Source organism: Oncorhynchus masou, chromosome 27, assembly GCF_036934945.1.
Source record: "Oncorhynchus masou masou isolate Uvic2021 chromosome 27, UVic_Omas_1.1, whole genome shotgun sequence".
In the NCBI taxonomy this organism is placed as follows: Eukaryota; Metazoa; Chordata; class Actinopteri; order Salmoniformes; family Salmonidae; genus Oncorhynchus; species Oncorhynchus masou.
The window spans coordinates 42873803-42893721 of NC_088238.1; the positions used below are offsets into that span (position 1 = coordinate 42873803).

Genomic DNA, 19919 nt, shown 5'->3' on the forward strand with positions numbered 1-19919 from the left:
AAGGCCATAATGCCAGGAGACCTCCTGGAAGAGTGCCTCAGCGACCTCGAGAGCAGTGGGAAGACCAGGCTCAGGGAATATACAACATGACTTGGAGAATATATCCACATCCACCAGAATGTTGGTGAAACCATCAGAAGGGGGAAGATCAGTAACAAAGTCAATGGATAGTTGGGACCAAGGTCGTTGAGGCACGGGAAGCGGCAGGAGCTTCCCTGCTGGAGCACTATGGGGGAACTTGGTTTAACCACACATGGAACAGGAGTTTACATACCGATTAACATCCTGCACCAAGGTGGGCCACCAGTATTTCTCAGTGATGGAATGGACGGTGCGAGAAATACCTGGATGTCCAGCAACGACAGCTGTGTGTGCCCAGGTCATCTTTCGATCCCTTATCCCTGTGGGAATGTAAATGCGTGTGGGAGGACCATTCCGGGGTGCGGGATCTCTCTCTAGAGCTTGGCGGAAGTCCACATCTACGTCCCAAACCACTGGACCCACGACTCGGGAGGATGGGATTATGGGTGCCCTCTGGACAGGAGCCTCTCCCGAATCGTAGATACAGGACAGGGCATCAGCCTTGATGTTCTTAGAACCTGGGCGAGAGGTCAGCGTGATGTCGAACCTGGTGAAGAAGAGGGACCACCTGGCTTGGCGCGGATTCATTCTCCTCGCTGTCTGCATGTATTCAAGTTGCTGATGGTCGGTGAGGATGACGAATGATTCCTTGGCACCCTCCAGCCAGTGTCTCCACTCCTGTAATGCCAACTTCACCGCCAAGAGCTCCTGATCGCCAACGTCGTAATTCCTCTCTGTGGGGGACAGTTTCTTGGAGAAGAAAGCACAAGGACACAATTTTAGTGGGTCCCCCTGTCTTTGTGACAAAATTGTCCCTACACCCACCTCCGATGTGTCTACCTCAACCACAAAAGGTAGCGTTGGGTCTGGGTGTTTTAGCAATAGGGAGGAGGTGAAACGCCCCTTGAGGAGATGAAAGGCCTCGTCGGCTGCTGGAGACCAACCAAACTACGAGGCCCACCCTTGAGGAGGGAGGTGAGAGGGGCGACGACGGCACTGAAGTTCCTGATGAAGCGGCGGTAAAATGCTGGCAAACCCCAAAAACCATTGTAAACCGTTGCAACCCGTTGATGGTGGTTGGGACTGGCCATGATCTTAACGCATCTACCCTCTTGTCCTCCATCTTCACTCCCTGCAGGCTGATTTGGTAGCCCAAGAAGGAGACCGCCCTCTGGTGGAATTGGCACTTCTCCGCCTTGATGAACAGATGGTTAGCCAAGAGGCGTTACAGTACTGCTCGAACGTGAGTGATGTGATCTTCCAGGGTGGTCGAGAAGATCAGGATGTCATCGATGTACAAAATCACCTGAAGTCCAAGCATGTCCCTGAACACCTCGTTGACGAATGCCTGGAACACTGACGGAGCATTGGCTAACCAAGTACTCGTAGAGCCCAGACATCGTGCTGAACGCCGTCTTCTACTCATCCCCCTCCCGGATGCGAATGAGATTGTAGGCACTCCTCAGGTCCAGTTTTGTGAATAACCGGGCTCCGAGGAGCTGCTTGATGGCTGACGGCACCAGCGGGAGAGGGTACCGATACTTTGTGGTGATATCATCGAGTCCACAGTAGTCAATACAAGGGCGTAATCCTCCCTACTTGGCCGCGTAGAAGAAACCAGCTGACGCAGGAGACGTGGACCTTTGGATGAAACCCTGTTGGAGCGCCTCTTGTATGTAGTCCTCTATGACCTGGGTCTCAGCCACTGACACAGGGTAGATGCATCTGTGCGGAGGTGTAGCACCGGAAAACTGGTCAATGGCACTGTCCCAGGGGTGATGAGGAGGGAGACAGATAGTGCGGGTCTTGGAGAATACCTCCCTTAGATCCTGATATTCCTCCGGGATCTTGGGCTGGAGGGAAACCACAGGACTCTCAACCGACGTGGAACGACAGGGGACAGGAAAGCAGGTCTTCCGGCATTCAGGTGACCAGTCAGTGATTCTCATCCTCGACCGTGAGATGGTAGGGTTATGGCACTGAAGCCAAGGTAGGCCAAGGATGATCTTGTGAACTGGTGCACTGGTGATGAAGAAGGGGATGTTTTCCTGGTGATTGGGCTCCACGGTGAGGGTGAGTGGTTGGGTGATGTGTGTGATAGAGGCTGACAGTCAAGACCTTGAACCGGAAAAGGAGAGGAGAGCGGGTAGGTAGTAATATTGAGAGAGGAGACAAGGGTCTGATCCATAAAATTCCCTGCGGCAACGGAATCTACTAAAGCTGTAGACACAGGGCATGAGGGACAGTCAGCCAGAATGATGGGTACTAAAAAGAGTCTGACAGGAAGAGCAGTAGATGGAATAATCACTCCTAGTCCAGGGATGTAACATCACATGATCGTCCCTCTGCTCCAGTGGATCCCGAATTCATATGTAACGGACACCGCTGGCGCTTGTGCCCTCCCTGGCCACAGAGCCCCGTCTGCGACATTCCGCCGCGGGAAGGCGTGTGACCCCCTACCTCCATGGGTTCAGGCTCTGATCCCAAACTCTCCCAGAAAGAGGGAGAGAAGCAATGTAGATGCCAACGCTCCCTGAGGTTATCCAGATGGATGGCCATCGCAATGAGTTCAGGGTGAGGTTGTCATCTCGGCAGGCCAGTTCCGTCTGGACCTCCTCGCGCAGACCTCTTCTAAATAACGTGCTGAGCGCAGGCTCATTCCATCCACTGGAAGCTGCTACTGCCTGGAAGGTGTGCGTAATGATGAATCCCAGGACCGGTGGTTAGTTCTCTGGCGACGTCGGAGGGGAGGAGCAGGAGCAGACGTGACATGATGCAGCACTCCATCTCTCTACTTCTTTGTCAAATAGCCCTTACACAGCCTGGAGGTGTGTTTTGGGTGATTGTCCTGTTGAAAAACAAATGACAGTCCCACTAAACGCAAACCAGATGGGATGGCTTATCGCTGCAGAATGCTGTGGTAGCCATGCTGGTTAAGTGTGCCTTGAATTCTAAATAAATCACTGACAGTGTCACCAGCCCCACACCACCTCCTCCATGCTTCCCCGGGGGGAACCACACATGCGGAGATCATCTCTGCATCTCACAAAGACATGGCGGTTGGAACCAAAAATCTCAAATTTGGACTCTTCTTCTTATTGGTGTCCTTTAGTAGTGGTTTCTTTGCAGCAAATCGACCGTGAAGGCCTGATTCACGCAGTCGCTTCAGAACAATTGAAGTTGAATTTCCGGATTCACTGACCTTCATGTCTTAAAGTATTGATCGACTGTCGTTTCATTTTGCTTATTTTTGCTGTTCTTTCCATAATATGGACTTGGTCTTTTACCAAATAGGTCTATCTTCTGTATACCACCCCCCTACTTTGTCACAACACAACTGAATGGCTCAAACAAAAATAAATTCCACAAATTAACATTTAACAAGGCACACCTGTTAATTGAAATGCATTCAAGGTGACTGACTACCTCATGAAGCTGCTTGAGTGTGCAAAGCAGTCATCCAGGCAAAGGGTGGCTACTTTGAAGAATCTCAAATATAAACGCTTTAAAGCACTCACTCACTCAATCACCACGACTCACTAGTTGTGTGTGTGGTTGCGCGCAAGAGCCCCTCTAGTCCATGGAGCCTATCACAACCACAGCCTACAAGCACACATGGACACACATGAACGCATCACAGTACTCTGACCCAGACAGTTCTCTCTCTCTCCTGTCTGTGACTAAAATAAAACCTGAGTGAAAGGTTCGGACTAGAGGTCGACCGATTAATTGATACGGCGATTTCAATTTTTCATAACAAATCGGTAATCAGCCTTTTTTTGGGGACTCCGATTACATTGCAATCCACGAGGAGACTGTGTGGCAGGCTGACCACCTGTTACGAGATTACAGCAAGGAGCCAAGCTAAGCAGTAAACTTATCTCATAAAAAAAACAATAAATCTTAACATAATCACTAGTTAACTACACATGGTTGATGATATTACTAGTTTAACTAGCCTGTCCTGCAATGCATATAATCAATGCGGTGCCTGTTATTTTATCATCGAATCACAGCCTACTTCGCCAAACGGCTGATGATTTAACTAAAGCGCATTCGGGAAAAAAGCTAAATCGTTGCACATATCAACCTAAGCATCAATGCCTTTCTTAAAATGAATACACAGGTATATTTTTGGAAATCTGCATATTTAGTTAAAAGAGATTCATGTTAGCAGGCAATATTAACTATGGAAATTGTGTCGCTTCTCTTGCGTTCAGTACAAGCAGAGTCCGGGTATATCCAGCAATTTGTACCGCCTGGCTCGTTGCGAACTTTGAAGACCATTTCTTCCTAACAAAGACCGTAATTAATTTGACATAATTATGACATAACATTGAAGGTTGTGTGTGGTTGCCACCCGTTCAATAAAATACGTAACGGTTCCGTATTTCACTGAAAGAATAAACGTTTTGTTTTCTTAATGATAGTTTCTGGATTTGACCATATTAATGACCTAAGGTTCGTATTTCTGTGTGTTTATTATATTATAATTAGTTCTATGATTTGATATTTGATAGAGCAGTCTGACTGAGCGGTGGTAGGCAGCAGCAGGCTCGTAAGCATTCATTCAAACAGCACTTTCCTGCGTTTGCCAGTAGCTCTTCGCAGTACTTGAAGCACAGCGGTTTATGAATTTAAGCCTTTCCGAGATTAGGCTGGCAATACTATAGTGCCTATAAGAACATCCAATAGTCAAAGGTATATGAAATACAAATGGTATAGAGAGAAATAGTCCTGTAATAACTACAATCTATAAGTTCTTAGCTGGGAATATTGAAGACTCATGTTATTCGAACCACCAGCTTTCATATGTTCTCATCTTCTGAGCAAGGAACTTAAAAGTTAGCTTTTTTACATGTTACATGTTGCACTTTTACTTTCTTCTCCAACACTGTGTTTTTGCATGATTTAAACCAAATGTGACATCTTTTATTATTTATTTGAGACTAAATTTATTTTATTTATGCATTATATTAAGTTCAAATAAAAGGGTTCATTCAATATCGTTGTAATTGTCATCATTACAAATATATATATATATATATATATATATATATATATATATAAACATCGGCCGATTCATCGGTATTGGCCTTTTTTTGGCCCTCCAATAATCGGTATCGGCGTTGAAAAATCATAATCGGTCGACCTCTAGTTCGGACAAGAGAGAGTAGCTTTTCTCAGCAAAAATACATCAGACATTAGAGTGTGTGTGTAAGAGAGAGATAGAGAAAGAGCGAGAGAGGGAGAAAGACAGAGAGCGAGATGGAGAAAGAGAGAACGTTTGAAAAAGAGAGCGAGCGAGAGTGAGAAAGAGAGAGAACGAGAAAGAGGGAGCGAGAAAGAGAAATTAAGCCAAGGACATTGCTGAGGAAAGGGATGGGTTGAAAGGATGAGTAACCCTGAGATGGAGGATGAGGGACTCACTGGGTGTTTGGCAGAGATTCTTCCAGTCACTGCACTGGTCTGGTACCATGTGGACGAGATGAAGTTCTTGGGGACAGAGAGAGGGAGAGAGCAATGAAAGAGGGAGGACATAAAGAGGGGGAGGAGAGGGAGAGAAGCGAGAGAGGAAGAAAGAGAGCAGTTCAGCATGTAACAACCAACCAAACATCAAAAGTCTCTTTGTACATGTCATTAAGAAATTCCAGAGAACAGACTCAAAGCTACATTTCCTTACAGAGCTTTTGCAATAAACAAAAGCTTCAAAAGACAATTAACTAGTACTGCCCTCTAGTGTCTGTTATAGGGAATGAAGAAGAGATAGAAAGGTCCCTCCATTTAAATGTTTTTACTCCTTGGCCCCTTATTCACAAAGCTTGTCAGAGTAGGAGTGCAGAAGATCAGCTACTTTAGAGATGCTTTAATCCCAGCCAGAGCGTCTGTGCTCACCTTACTCATCATACAAGACAGAACCCCATCGACGAAGGTGGACTTGATCTTATGAACCTGGGGGGTAAGAAAAACACACACACACAAAGTCATATAGTAATGTAGTAATGTGAGCAGATACCAATGAATCAATCAATCAGTCAGTCAAACATATTGTGTTCATCACTGACCTGTCTGTATTCGAGAATGATCTTCGGCAGGGGGTGCAGGTCCTGGAGCTGCAACAACTACACACAGAGAAGAGAGGCGTCACTACCTCATACTACTGAAGGGCAATGCAAATGTGTGTGTTTGTATCAGCGTGTGCATCTCTCACAACAGCCTCAGATGTAGACTGCTGTTGTTTGTTGAGAGTCTTGGGGAGCTTCTTGTTTTCACAGCGCTCCTGCAGATGCAGCTTTTCAAACAGAACCTGTAGAGAGCAGGATTAGGACAGCACACACACATACATAGTACCTATAAACACGCCTATACACACACACTGACCGTCCTGAGCTGGGTGCTGCTGGTCACTAGAAACATCTGGCCTGCTGCCTGGTGGGCCTCGTGCTCTAGCTGCTTCATCTTAGTCTAACAGGGAGGGGGGGGGAGAGAGAGAGGAGGGGTAGAGAGAGAGTGGGGAGGGGGGAGAGGGAGGGACAGAAAGAGGAGAAGAGGGGTGAGAGAGGGGGAGGTTGAGAAGGGGGGGAGAGCAGGAACAGAGAGGGGGAGAGAGAGGCAGAGAGAAAGGGGGAGAGAGAAGGGTTGCTGTGATGACAGGGAGATAATCGTCAGTACAGGGACTTATCACTGCTCTCTCCTAAACCTCGGGCAGAGCTGGGCTAATCTGACTGCTATACACACTCTTCAATGTCTGTGTGCCAGTATACGTGTGCCAGAGTGTGTGTGTGTTCTCCTATGTTTGATGTATTTCATCTATGTTCTCGAAATCAAACAACACATTCCACCAAAGGGTTTCCCTCTGGCTTTCAGACAACACAGCACAATAACATGTGTGTGTGTGTGCGTTGCTTCTGTTCTCTTTTTCTGTTTCAAAGCATATGGTAATCAGTTATTTTATCTCAGAGAGAGATGCAACATGTTCTGTTGTTAAGAGTGTCCTTTCATGTTAAGAGAGAGACAGACAAATACATGAAGACTCAATTGCCATCCAATACCTCTATTGGCTCCAAAGGCTCCAGCCACCCGTCATATATGGTTCTCTCTGCTACCGCACGTCAAGCAGTACCAGAGCGCCAAATCTAGGTCCAAGAGGCTTGAACAGTTTCTGAACAGCTTCTACCCCCACGCCATAAGACTCCTGAACACCTACATGACTATCATTTGTTTTTCAGGACAATGACCCAAAACACACCTTCAGGCTGTGTAAGGGCTATTTGACCAAAGACAGTGATGGAGTGCTGTATCAGGTGACCTGGTTGCCACAATCACCCAACCTCAACCCAATTGAGGTGGTTTGGACTGAGGAGTGAAGGAAAAGCAGCCAACAAGTGTTCAGCATATGTGGGGACTCCATCAAGACTGTTGGAAAAGCATTCCTCATGAAGCTGGTTGAGAGAATGCCAAGAGTGTGCAAAGCTGTCATCAAGGCAAAGGGTGGCTACTTTGAAGCCAAATATAAATATATGTTGATTTGTTGAACAGTTTTTGGTTACTACATGAATGAAAATGTGTTATTTCATAGTTGTGATGTCTTCACTGTTAATCCACAATGTAGAAAAGAGTAAAAAATAATAATAAAAAAATCCTGGAATGAGTAGGTGTGTCTAAAAGTTTGACAGGTACTGTACATACTACCTCATTTACCTCGACTAACCTGTACCTCCGCACATTGACTTGGCACCAGCACCCACTGTATATTGCCTCGTTATTGCTATTTTATTGTTACTCATTCATTTATTTATTTTTTACTTTATTGTGTCAATATTTTCTAAACTTATTTCCCTTAAAACTACATGGTTGATGAAGGGCTTGTAAGTAAGCGTTTCACGGTGAGGTGTACACCTGTTGTATTCGACGCATGTGACAAATAACCTTTGATTTGATATACTGTCAGATATCTGAATGAACATTTTCCTAATTGTCCTCCTGCGGTGGGGAATGTACATCTAAATCGTCACTTTGTTATGTCACTCTCTCTCCCACTTTACTCTCTTTTTTTATTTGTCCCTGCATCTCCATTTACCACCCCTCTCGTCCTCCCTTCTGTTTCCCTCCTCTCTCAGTTTTCTCCATTTCTCTGTCAGTCTTCGGTGCGTCTCTCCCTCTCCTCCTCCATGAGTCTCTCCCTCCCCCTTTTCTTCTCTCTTTCTCTCTCCAGATCTCTGTCAGTCGTTTAAAAGCACTGTCTGTTTCAGTTAGACTTGTAATGTGCTTACACTGTGTAGGTGTCACACACACACACTGAAAAACAAACACTTCGGTTCAGAATATGATTGTTAGTACTTCTCCATTCTCCCTTGCAACATATTATCCCTAAATCATTCTCTCTCTCTCTCTCTCTCTCTTCCTCCCTCTCTCTCTCCTCCTCTGCATCCTCATCATGTGTTGTGTGTGGGTCGTCGTGAGAAACAGAAGAAAAGTTTGGTTAGTACTCTGCTGGATTATCACAGCAATTTTTAATCAGTGCGTGGTGTGTGCGCGCAAGCTAGCGTGTGTGTGCGTACGTTAGTGAGTGTGTGTAAGACAGCGATGCTCATTCCTACTGCAACACTCCACCCTAAAGGAAGGAAACAGACAGAGAGACTCTCCTTTCTATTTATAGAGCACAGCAAGACACAGGACACACTCTCCAAACATCCACCTACTGGAGGCATCATGGTGTGTGTGTGTGTACTACTTAAACCCTCTCTGTTTTCTCCCTTTTACAGTACTGTAATTATAGTTCTTACCCCCAGCATCTCTGATGTTGTCTTTAGGGACTCCGTGTCCACATGGATCCTGTGGCTCTCCATGGCTTAGAGAACGAGAGTAGCATGATATAAATAGTAGCAGAGTACACATACATATGGGCCTAGACAGAATGTCAACTGCATTTCCTTGATTCCTCATGTCCTTCCTGCTTGTCTCCTTTCACCTCTAGTTATATGAGCTCAGCATGGTCAGGTCATAGGATCGTGATGACCTCTCAACATGGTGTCCTTACCTGCCAGCACAGGGATCATAGTCAGCTCCATGTTAGAGTACAGCTCCCACAGACCTTGGCTCTGGATACACAGAGAGACAGTAAGGTAGGATGTGTGTGTGTGTGTGTTTTTTTTAATCATTTTGTTTACTTGACAGCTACCTACACAAATAACTAGCTAGAATAAAGTGTTAATAAGATCAGAATTCATTAAAAGACTTAAATGCAATACAAATAAAGACCTGAAATCCACAAAAGTCCCAACAAGCATAGTAAAACATGGAAAATTCTCCCTTGTGGCAAAGGGAAACGAGGATTTTGAATGGAAATCCCCACGAGGACAGGAGAACAAAACCTGTTTGTGTATCAGTGTGTGTGTGTGTGTGTGTGTGTGTGTGTGTGTGTGTGTGTGTGTGTGTGTGTGTGTGTGTGTGTGTGTGTACTACAAGAGAGAGGCTCATACGTCTGAGAAGTTTCATGGTCTCATGGATCCTCAGGGAGGGACTGACCTGTAGTTTAGAGCGTAGCTCCATATTCAGCTGGTAGAGCAGAGACAGACTGGAGATGACCTGGCACACCTGACAGAGAGGGGGGAGGGGGGGGGGGTACGGGCCGGTGTAGGTTATCATTTTCAAGACTAAATTGATCGCTTACATTTTGAGGCAGAGCTATTTGCTCATAATCCGCTGCACAGTGTCTCTCTGTACAGCCGTACCCGACTAAGATCATAACATGGTGTTAGAGGTGCTTCAACCTCGTCAATTGTAAGGAGTCGACAGGAGAGATTATATCAATCACAGAAAACAATAATGTTCTGTGAGTTTGGTCAGAGTTTCGAGTGACGAAATGTAGCCGGCTAACAGCTCTCTGACGTCTCGTAGTCATTGAGCAGGCGGCCCAGCGGAGCCGTTGCTGTGGATACTCACACACTCAGGGAAGAGGGGGCCGTGCAGGGAGCGGGGGACGGACAGAGGAGCAGCTAATGGATATACTGACAGAGAAATTTATTTCTGATTTCGGGTACGGCCGGGTCTTCAATTTTGCAGAAGCAATGGGGCCCGGGTTGGGTAGGGCCTTAACGTTGCGGGCATGGGTAGAGCTCGGGCCTAAATTACATGCTTGTGCAGGGCTCCAGATAAAGGACAAAAATGAGAGATCAGTTGAATTAGGTGTGGTGATGCTGGGCTGGAAATAAAGCCTGCACACCTTATCGATATTCTGGACCAGGATTGGTGGTGTCTTCTGCTTCAATGGCGGACTTGGGGCGGCAGGGTAGCCTAGTGGTTAGAGTGTTGGACTAGTAACCGGAAGGTTGCGAGTTCAAACCCCCAAATCTGTCGTTCTGCCCCTGAACAGGCAGTTAACCCACTGTTCCTAGGCCGCCATTGAAAATAAGAATTTGTTCTTAACTGACTTGCCTGGTTAAATAAAGGTAAAAATAAAAAATAAAAAAATTAAAATTGATGGCCGGTGTGCCAGAGAGACTAATTGTATTGTTTGGTGCTACAGACCTTCCTTGCCCCCAGGGCAGGTGTGGGGGTTCTGGGGGGTGTCCTACAGTGTTTGGTGAGCAGGTTGGTGAAGCAGGAAGATGGGTCAGCTGGGTCCAATAGCCAGGCTGCTACCTGGGGGTCCTGGATGCGACAAGATGAGACTGGGGGGGGGATGAACACAACAGAATAATGTTGTAATCCCAAATCCCAAAATCCCAACAGAGCTCAGATGGAGGGAGTTCTTAACAGCCTTATCAAAGTTACATTGTTTCCAGTGTAGGTCTGGTCTGTAGTGCTGCAGTGCTGTACGGAGCAGGTCTTTGGCCTTGTAACACACCACCAGTTGAGACCCTGACACTACCTGCAGCAGCATCTCTCTACAGGACACACAAACACAGGGAGGGACGCAAATCATCACTGGGATTCCCCCCCCCCCCCCAGACTTGTACTATGTAGTGCACCTATCCTCCCTCCCACACATATACCATACCTATTGAAGAGGTCTAGGTTGTGGTCTTGGTGGCTCTGGGCCCATGCAGGTTTCTGTTCCAGTCTGAGGTAGACCAGACTGTCTCGTTGTGCCACCCCCTCCTCTGGTCCAGTCTGGTCCAGATCTCTTTTCAACATCACCAGCACCCCACACACTGACGGACTGAGCTTCTACGGGACACATAGACAAGAGAGCAGTTAATGTCAGTGAATATGGCCAACCAGCATACTTGCGTAGTTGCTGCAGCTATAGGACCCCACACACTGACAGACTGAGGGTCTATAGGACACACAGAGTAGACATAACAACATAAATGCAGTTCGTCCCAAATGGCACCCTATTTCCTATATAGTACCTATTCCCTATAAACCCAGGTCAAAAGTAGTGCACTACGTAGGGAATGAGGGTGCCATTTGGGACACAAATTAGCCTTGCTTGCCAGGCTTACAGCAGTAGCACCACTACATCCAGATGATATAGTATAGCACAGATGAAGTACAGATGATGAGTATAAATAAGTTGCGACACTCCACTATTGTATGACTGTTCCAACGTGCCGCTGAAAAGGTTGAAAGCTACAATTCATTTTGCGATACCTGAAAATACTGCAGAGTAATGCAAAGCCATTTGGTAACGTTGCGAACAGGAAGTTGGATACTCACATTTCGAGCTACAAAGGGATATTTTAAATCAGAACACAAATCAACATGATTTTCCACTTATGTCGGCTGTAGTTGATTCAACAAGGCAGCTTTGAGATATTTAGTTCCCTTGACCTAATAGTCATGTTTGAACAGTTATTGTTAGTATTTTCAGTCAAATTAAAGTGTTCTTGAGCCTGGAATTACTTTTAGAGCAACATTTTATTAGCATGATGTTACATAATACTTTGGAAATTGTATTTAAATTGCATTGCAACGAGCTGAGATGTTGTCACTACTGTACACAAGAGAAATAGTGACTGTTCCTAATTATTCCATTATTATGCAATTATAAAGCAATGTCTATGTAACAATGTAGTAATAACAACATTACATGTCTAGTGTTGTTAGGTATTGTATCACCCTATGTCTCATTATGAAAATGTATTTCAGTCATTTTGAAAATGCAAAAGTGGTCTACTCTAATGTTGAGATGACTCCATGTCCCTCACAAACACATTTCTACATCTAGCTAAATGCCTGTTTGGTTTATGTTTCTATTACTTTCCATTACTTAGTTCATATTGTTTAGCGTGTCTTTATTTATTTTTCTTCAATCATTACGTATTTTATTCGAGGATATGTGTGCTAATGATTAATCAGTCAAAATATGTACAAAGTAACTGTTGTAGTTTTTTTTGTTCTTCATCAAATAAATATTTGGTCGGTTTTCAAATAACTTGCATATCAAATATGATTTGTTTTTCTGAGAGGTATTCAAAATATTTTTAAATATTGGTTTATATATTGTATTTTCTAAGACCTGTATTCGGATATCAAAGGCAAAAATTGCCATTAGTTGATTGGTTATATTTGACCACCTTGAGTATTTGAAAAATTGGTATTTCTAATAAGCTACTAAATAAAAACTATTCTGCCCAGGTCTACTGGACTGAGGTTAGAAACATTGCTTTGACTTTCTGGAAGGTCAAAAGTAAACTGCCAATCCGGCCTCGCCAACTCTTGCCCACCTGTTCTGGGTCCATCTGAGTGGTTCCGTCCTGGTACACCATGGTCAGAACCAGCGCACTGGCCTGCCCTGCCTCCTCCAGCACCCTGCCTCTCTCTTCAGGACTCAACTTCCCAGCATCCCTTACTCTGGGGTCAGAGATCATGGCTGTAGTCAGACAGGTTTTGGATTGGTTGGACTGGGCCCGGGGGTCACCGGCACCGCTTCCCCCCTCTGGTTCAGTTTCTGGGGTGAGTTGACACTGGTTAGGTCCAGGTTTGGCCCGCTTCGGCTTGGGTGGTTTGGGGGTTTTGGAGGATCTATGCTGAGGAGTGTCTGAACTAGAATGGTCCCTGGTTGATTCAAGCCCCCTCTCCCCCATTGGGACCCCCTGTTTTGGCCTAACTGGGTTGGCTGGGGGTCGATGTGGGGGGTTAGGGGTTAGAGCAACACTCTTGGTTCCCTCAGTCTTGTGGAGGGTCTTGGTCTTGGCTCGGGGGTCTAGGCTAAAGGCTGGGGTCAGGTCTGGGTGTTTGGGGGTTTGGGTTTTGCACTCCTGGCCCCTTTGCAAGGTCCTTGCTTTTTCCTGACAGGACTGAGGGGGTTCCCATTTCACCGGCCGCCTGAAAAGGGTGATTTTGGGCAGAGGGGTGCCGTGTTTACTTTTGAGGGAGAAGGTAGGGGTCAGGGGCGGTTGTTGGGCAGAGAGGAGAGGGTGATGGCCGCTGCTCTCCTCCTCACCACTAGCACGTATAGAGGTCAGGCCGGACCCCAGCACTGCGGCCCTTCCATGCCCAGCAAGAGAGGGGTTGGTTAGTGCAGGATCTATACTCAACCCCCTCTCTCTGGAGCCTCCATCACCAGCCTTCACAACAGAGAGAGAGAGGAAGAGAAGAGAGAACAAGAGACGCATTATTCCAGTCACAGGAAGCGATTCATTCTGAAACTTAAAATAGACTGTGCTCTGATTCTATTACTACTACAGTCAATGGTTAGCGACCCAAATGGCACCCTATTCCCTATATAGTGCACTACCAAATCCCCTATATACCACACTACCTTATGGGCCCTGGTCAAAAGCAGTGCACTATGTAGGGAATAGGATGCAATTTGGGGCGCAGTTTAGATGAATAGAGAGATAAGTGTGAAGGCTCAAGTCCAGAAGGATGGTGATTAAATTCTCTGGTTACAGATAATGAGCATGAGTAGACTGAAAATAAACCTCGCTGTTCTCTCAATTCCTTCCACCTATGAGCAAGAGAATGTGTGTTTGTGTATGTGAGTGAGTGAGTGAGTGAGTGAGTGAGTGAGTGAGTGAGAGACAGAGAGACCGCAACGGAGCCAGATAGAGAGATAGAGAAAGAAAGTGAAAGGATGAAGAGCCAAAGAGAGGAGAGTAAGAGAGAAAGAGAGTGGGTGTCTAGTTGCGTTAACAGAGCAAACCTGTCAGTCCCAGACAGTGCTCTCGAGGGCACAGCTAGTCCCAGACAGTGCTCTCCAGGGCACAGCTAGTCCCAGACAGTGCTCTCCAGGGCACAGCTAGTCCCAGACAGTGCTCTCCAGGGCACAGCTAGTCCCAGACAGTGCTCTCCAGGGCACAGCTAGTCCCAGACAGTGCTCTCCAGGGCACAGCTAGTCCCAGACAGTGCTCTCCAGGGCACAGCTAGTCCCAGACAGTGCTCTCTAGGGCACAGCTAGTCCCAGACAGTGCTCTCTAGGGCACAGCTAGTCCCAGACAGTGCTCTCTACGGCACAGCTAGTCCCAGACAGTGCTCTCTACGGCACAGCTAGTCCCAGACAGTGCTCTCTAGGGCACAGCTAGTCCCAGACAGTGCTCTCTAGGGCACAGCTAGTCCCAGACAGTGCTCTCTAGGGCACAGCTAGTCCCAGACAGTGCTCTCTAGGGCACAGCTAGTCCCAGACAGTGCTCTCTACAGCACAGCTAGTCCCAGACAGTGCTCTCTACGGCACAGCTAGTCCCAGACAGTGCAATCTACGGCACAGCTAGTCCCAGACAGTGCTCTCCAGGGCACAGCTAATCCCAGACAGTGCTCTCCAGGGCACAGCTAGTCCCAGACAGTGCTCTCCAGGGCACAGCTAGTCCCAGACAGTGCTCTCCAGGGCACAGCTAGTCCCAGACAGTGCTCTCCAGGGCACAGCTAGTCCCAGACAGTGCTCTCCAGGGCACAGCTAGTCCCAGACAGTGCTCTCCAGGGCACAGCTAGTCCCAGACAGTGCTCTCTAGGGCACAGCTAGTCCCAGACAGTGCTCTCTAGGGCACAGCTAGTCCCAGACAGTGCTCTCTACGGCACAGCTAGTCCCAGACAGTGCTCTCTACGGCACAGCTAGTCCCAGACAGTGCTCTCTAGGGCACAGCTAGTCCCAGACAGTGCTCTCTAGGGCACAGCTAGTCCCAGACAGTGCTCTCTAGGGCACAGCTAGTCCCAGACAGTGCTCTCTACAGCACAGCTAGTCCCAGACAGTGCTCTCTACGGCACAGCTAGTCCCAGACAGTGCAATCTACGGCACAGCTAGTCCCAGACAGTGCTCTCTACGGCACAGCTAGTCCCAGACAGTGCTCTCTACGACACAGCTAGTCCCAGACAGTGCTCTCTAGGGCACAGCTAGTCCCAGACAGTGCTCTCTAGGGCACAGCTAGTCCCAGACAGTGCTCTCTACGGCACAGCTAGTCCCAGACAGTGCTCTCTACGGCACAGCTAGTCCCAGACAGTGCTCTCTAGGGCACAGCTAGTCCCAGACAGTGCTCTCTAGGGCACAGCTAGTCCCAGACAGTGCTCTCTAGGGCACAGCTAGTCCCAGACAGTGCTCTCTACGGCACAGCTAGTCCCAGACAGTGCAATCTACGGCACAGCTAGTCCCAGACAGTGCTCTCCAGGGCACAGCTAGTCCCAGACAGTGCTCTCCAGGGCACAGCTAGTCCCAGACAGTGCTCTCCAGGGCACAGCTAGTCCCAGACAGTGCTCTCCAGGGCACAGCTAGTCCCAGACAGTGCTCTCCAGGGCACAGCTAGTCCCAGACAGTGCTCTCCAGGGCACAGCTAGTCCCAGACAGTGCTCTCTAGGGCACAGCTAGTCCCAGACAGTGCTCTCTAGGGCACAGCTAGTCCCAGACAGTGCTCTCTACGGCACAGCTAGTCCCAGACAGTGCTCTCTACGGCACAGCTAGTCCCAGACAGTGCTCTCTAGGGCACAGCTAGTCCCAGACAGTGCTCTCTAGGGCACAGCTAGTCCCAGACAGTGCTCTCTAGGGCACAGCTAGTCCCAGACAGTGCTCTCTACAGCACAGCTAGTCCCAGACAGTGCTCTCTACGGCACAGCTAGTCCCAGACAGTGCAATCTACGGCACAGCTAGTCCCAGACAGTGCTCTCTACGGCACAGCTAGTCCCAGACAGTGCTCTCTACGACACAGCTAGTCCCAGACAGTGCTCTCTAGGGCACAGCTAGTCCCAGACAGTGCTCTCTAGGGCACAGCTAGTCCCAGACAGTGCTCTCTACGGCACAGCTAGTCCCAGACAGTGCTCTCTACAGCACAGCTAGTCCCAGACAGTGCTCTCTACGGCACAGCTAGTCCCAGACAGTGCAATCTACGGCACAGCTAGTCCCAGACAGTGCTCTCTACGGCACAGCTAGTCCCAGACAGTGCTCTCTACGACACAGCTAGTCCCAGACAGTGCAATCTACGGCACAGCTAGTCCCAGACAGTGCTCTCTACGGCACAGCTAGTCCCAGACAGTGAGTCCAGACTTCCCAGTCCAGAGAAAACAGGTTAACCTCCATCTAACCTTCCAAGTCTCTCTACTCTGCACTGGAACACTGGCATTATTCATAGGAAGAAACTCCATTTTTAATGCAAAGTGAGTGCAGAGTTCGAGTCAATGTGTGCGTGTGTATGTGTGTGAGTGAACTGAATTGTGCTCTAGGGAATATAGGACTGTAGAGGTAAATAGTCAGCCGGAACAGTGTGTGTGTGTTCTACCAAGAGAACATCATCAACTGATTCAGCTCTCTAGGGAGAGCTCTGCTCATTTCCTTGTAAACAGAAACGCTTACTTGCTGACACTGACACACACACGCACGCACACGCACGCACGCACACGCACGCACGCACGCACACGCACGCACGCACACAGAGACATACAGTAAATAGACTAGAAGGCCCGATCGCCAGGCCTTTTACTTTAGTAACCAACTGGGAGTCATCACCTCTCTTTCCTGTGGTGTGGTGTAATACTGCTGAAGTCTTCCATTTCCATGGAAATGAAGGGGAATGAGCATTGGGGGAATTCTCTCTATTTCACTCCCCTCACCCTCCAGGATGCGTCCCATATGGCACCCTATTCCCTATGTAGTGCACTACTTTTGATCAAGACCCATAGAGCTCTGGTCAAAAGTAGTTCCCAAGATCAACCTTCCCCAAGTTCCCCATGTCACCCCGCTCCTTCGCACACTCCACTGGCTTCCAGTCAAAGCTCGCATCGCCTACAAGACCATGGTGCTTACCTACGGAGCAGCAAGAGGAACTGTCCCTCCTTACCTTCATGCTCTGCTCAAACCCAACACCCCAACCCGAGTACTCCGTTCTGCCACCTCTGGTCTCTTGGCCCTCTGACCCCTACGGGAAGGCAGCTCCCGCTAAGCCCAGTCAAATCTCTTCCCTGTCCTGGCACCCCAATAGTTGAACCTGCTTCTCCCTGATGGTAGGACAGCAGAGTCCCTGCCCAACCCCCGAAAACAGCTGAAACCTCTTCAAAGAGTATCCTTAATAACCCCACAGCACCCCTCTGCCCGTAAAAAAAAGAAATAAAAGCATAGCAACCTGTCATCAGCATCTGCCTCCGAGGAGCATCCCTCAGAGTTGAGGCCTTACCCCAAACTAGTTAAGAAAATTCCATATTGTATTCGTCTCTGTTGTTCATTCAGTTAAGCCTGTACTCGATTGAACTAACACTCGCGCTTGACTATTTTCAGATACCCAGACTTCCAGTCATTGCGCCAACTTTCTTCATACTGGATACAGAGACATAAAAAGGGTATCCACAAGTTCATCTGACTCTGAGGAAGTAGATGAAGGGCCTCATTGCCAAAATCCCAAAGTATCCCTTTAAGATGAATGCACTAACTCTGGATAAGAGTGTCTACTAAATGACGAAAATGTTACATTTAGGATGCAGCAAAAGGGGTTTCTGGGAGAGGGACAGGGGGTTGAGGTTTCAGTGGTTTTCTGCACGGTAGCTAAATACCAACTATTACAAGCTTACATTTCTCCAGGCCCATCCCTCACTGTTCACCAAAACAAATGGCGTCTGGGAGGCCATTTTGTTTTGTTTTTACAGACTGCAGATAAAACATTCTATTATGTGCACAGAAGCAGTATGGTCCTCTGGCTGAAGCGGTAAAATACCTGAGTGTCGTTGTGATGATTAGTAGCCAGGGGGGTCTGTCCCAGACAGGTGCCCTGCAGAGTGGGGGCTCTGAATACTCTCCCACCCTCCTGAGACGGCTTCGGAATGAAATGTCCAGCAGCTAAGGGTTCTGGAAAAATTAAAAATAAATATGCGTTCTCTCTGCTTAAAATTGTGTGTGTGTGTGTGTACTTGTGTCTGAATGAGTAAATGTGTGTGTGTGATTGCGTTTGAATACGAGACCTGTGTCTGCATAGAGTGAGGTCAGCTAAACTCAGACGCATTGCTCAGGACTGATATTCTGCCACTACACTACGCTGTTCTTGACTGAGCATTTCACACAACACACGCACACACTTCCTGTGTACTGAAACAAGAGCAGTCCAGATTCTGTCAGCGTGTTCAGACTGGTCCTTCATAATTGCTGTATACTTGTTCACACTTTTTATTTAATCAGCACTGTGATATATGAGCTCACTGGGGCCCTGAGTTTTCCCTAGTCAGGCCTTGTGGTCAGGGGAAAACTCAGGGCCCTATAGATTGCTGGACATAGCAGCGCTGCCCATGGCACAGATCTAGGATCAGCTTAGAAGGAAAATGCAAAACTGACCATAAAATAGCATCTATGGACAACTTCATTCGGTAACTACTGAATGAAGTGCTGTACCGCCATCTAGTGGCTTATTACTAAAGTGCCAATTTGCCCAGCATATAAATCCCCAACAATCCGCTCTCATATATTGTACTAAAAGGCAACCTTATCTATCCGTGTCCTAAACTAACCTGTGTGTAAGTGTGTGTGTGTGTGTGTGTGCGGGCGGGTCCTGAACTAACCTGTGTTCCCTCCACTGTTCCTCTCTGCAGCTGTCACCAATGGCCCATCCATGTTCCTTCTCTCTTCTGGGTGACTATCCGTCTCTGTCACCCCCTGGCCCTCTCCATCCCTCATCCGCCCCAGTGAGGGTGACACCTTCCTCTGCTGGTGGGGTTTGGTACTACTCCTGCTGTTCTTCCTCTCCAGCTTATTCTTCAACCCTCCTTTATTGATGTCATCCTTTCTCTCCCTCTCCACTCTTCCCCCCATCTCTCCACCCCCCATCCCTCTCTGGTTGTCAGTAGTCATATCACCGAAGAGCCGTTTCCTCTTAAAGGGGTCTCTCTCGCTGAGGTTCTCCCTTGGTCCTCCTCCTGTCACGATCTCCTCCTCTGACTGGGCTGTGTCTCCATGCAGCGCCCCCTGCTGATCAACTAACCCAACTACACACGGGCTTTCTGTGCTGTCCCTGTGGCCCACAGTGACGTCACCCTCATTGAATAGCAGTTTTTCTCCAATGCCATCCCTCTGTAAAGCATGACTTGCTCCAAAGCCATCTCTCTTCAGTGAATGACTTGCTCCAAAACAATCTCGCTCCATTGAATGACTTGCCCCAAAGCCATCTCTTTCGACTGTGTGACTTGCTCCAAAGTCAGTCTCCAAACCTTGACTTGCTCCAAAGCGATCCCTCTCCAAAGCATGACTTGCTCCAAAGCTATCCCTTTCTACTGTGTGACTTGCTCCAAAGCCATCCCTTTCTACTGTGTGACTTGCTCCAAAGCCATCACTTTCTACTGTGTGACTTGCTCCAAAGCCATCCCTTTCTACTGTGTGACTTGCTCCAAAGCCATCCCTTTCTACTGTGTGACTTGCTCCAAAGCCATCCCTTTCTACTGTGTGACTTGCTCCAAAGCCATCCCTTTCTACTGTGTGACTTGCTCCAAAGCCA

The 19919-nt window shown here is 47.8% G+C and overlaps 1 protein-coding gene across 1 annotated transcript in view; it reads right to left on the bottom strand.

Moving 5' to 3' along the window:
- Positions 1 to 19570, bottom strand: part of poln (polymerase (DNA directed) nu) — an 82337-nt gene extending 62767 nt beyond the window's left edge. Inside the window, exons 1-14 of the mRNA XM_064939123.1 lie at positions 18991 to 19570; positions 18156 to 18286; positions 12756 to 13598; positions 11084 to 11253; positions 10858 to 10970; positions 10612 to 10754; positions 9610 to 9678; positions 9122 to 9182; positions 8868 to 8932; positions 6463 to 6546; positions 6293 to 6388; positions 6147 to 6203; positions 5977 to 6033; positions 5512 to 5577 (exon numbers count right to left, since the gene is read on the bottom strand). Coding sequence (XP_064795195.1) covers positions 5512 to 5577; positions 5977 to 6033; positions 6147 to 6203; positions 6293 to 6388; positions 6463 to 6546; positions 8868 to 8932; positions 9122 to 9182; positions 9610 to 9678; positions 10612 to 10754; positions 10858 to 10970; positions 11084 to 11253; positions 12756 to 13598; positions 18156 to 18286; positions 18991 to 19570 — 2535 coding nt within the window. The remainder of the gene's footprint in view (positions 1 to 5511; positions 5578 to 5976; positions 6034 to 6146; positions 6204 to 6292; positions 6389 to 6462; positions 6547 to 8867; positions 8933 to 9121; positions 9183 to 9609; positions 9679 to 10611; positions 10755 to 10857; positions 10971 to 11083; positions 11254 to 12755; positions 13599 to 18155; positions 18287 to 18990) is intronic.
- Between the last annotated feature and the right edge of the window lie 349 nt (positions 19571 to 19919).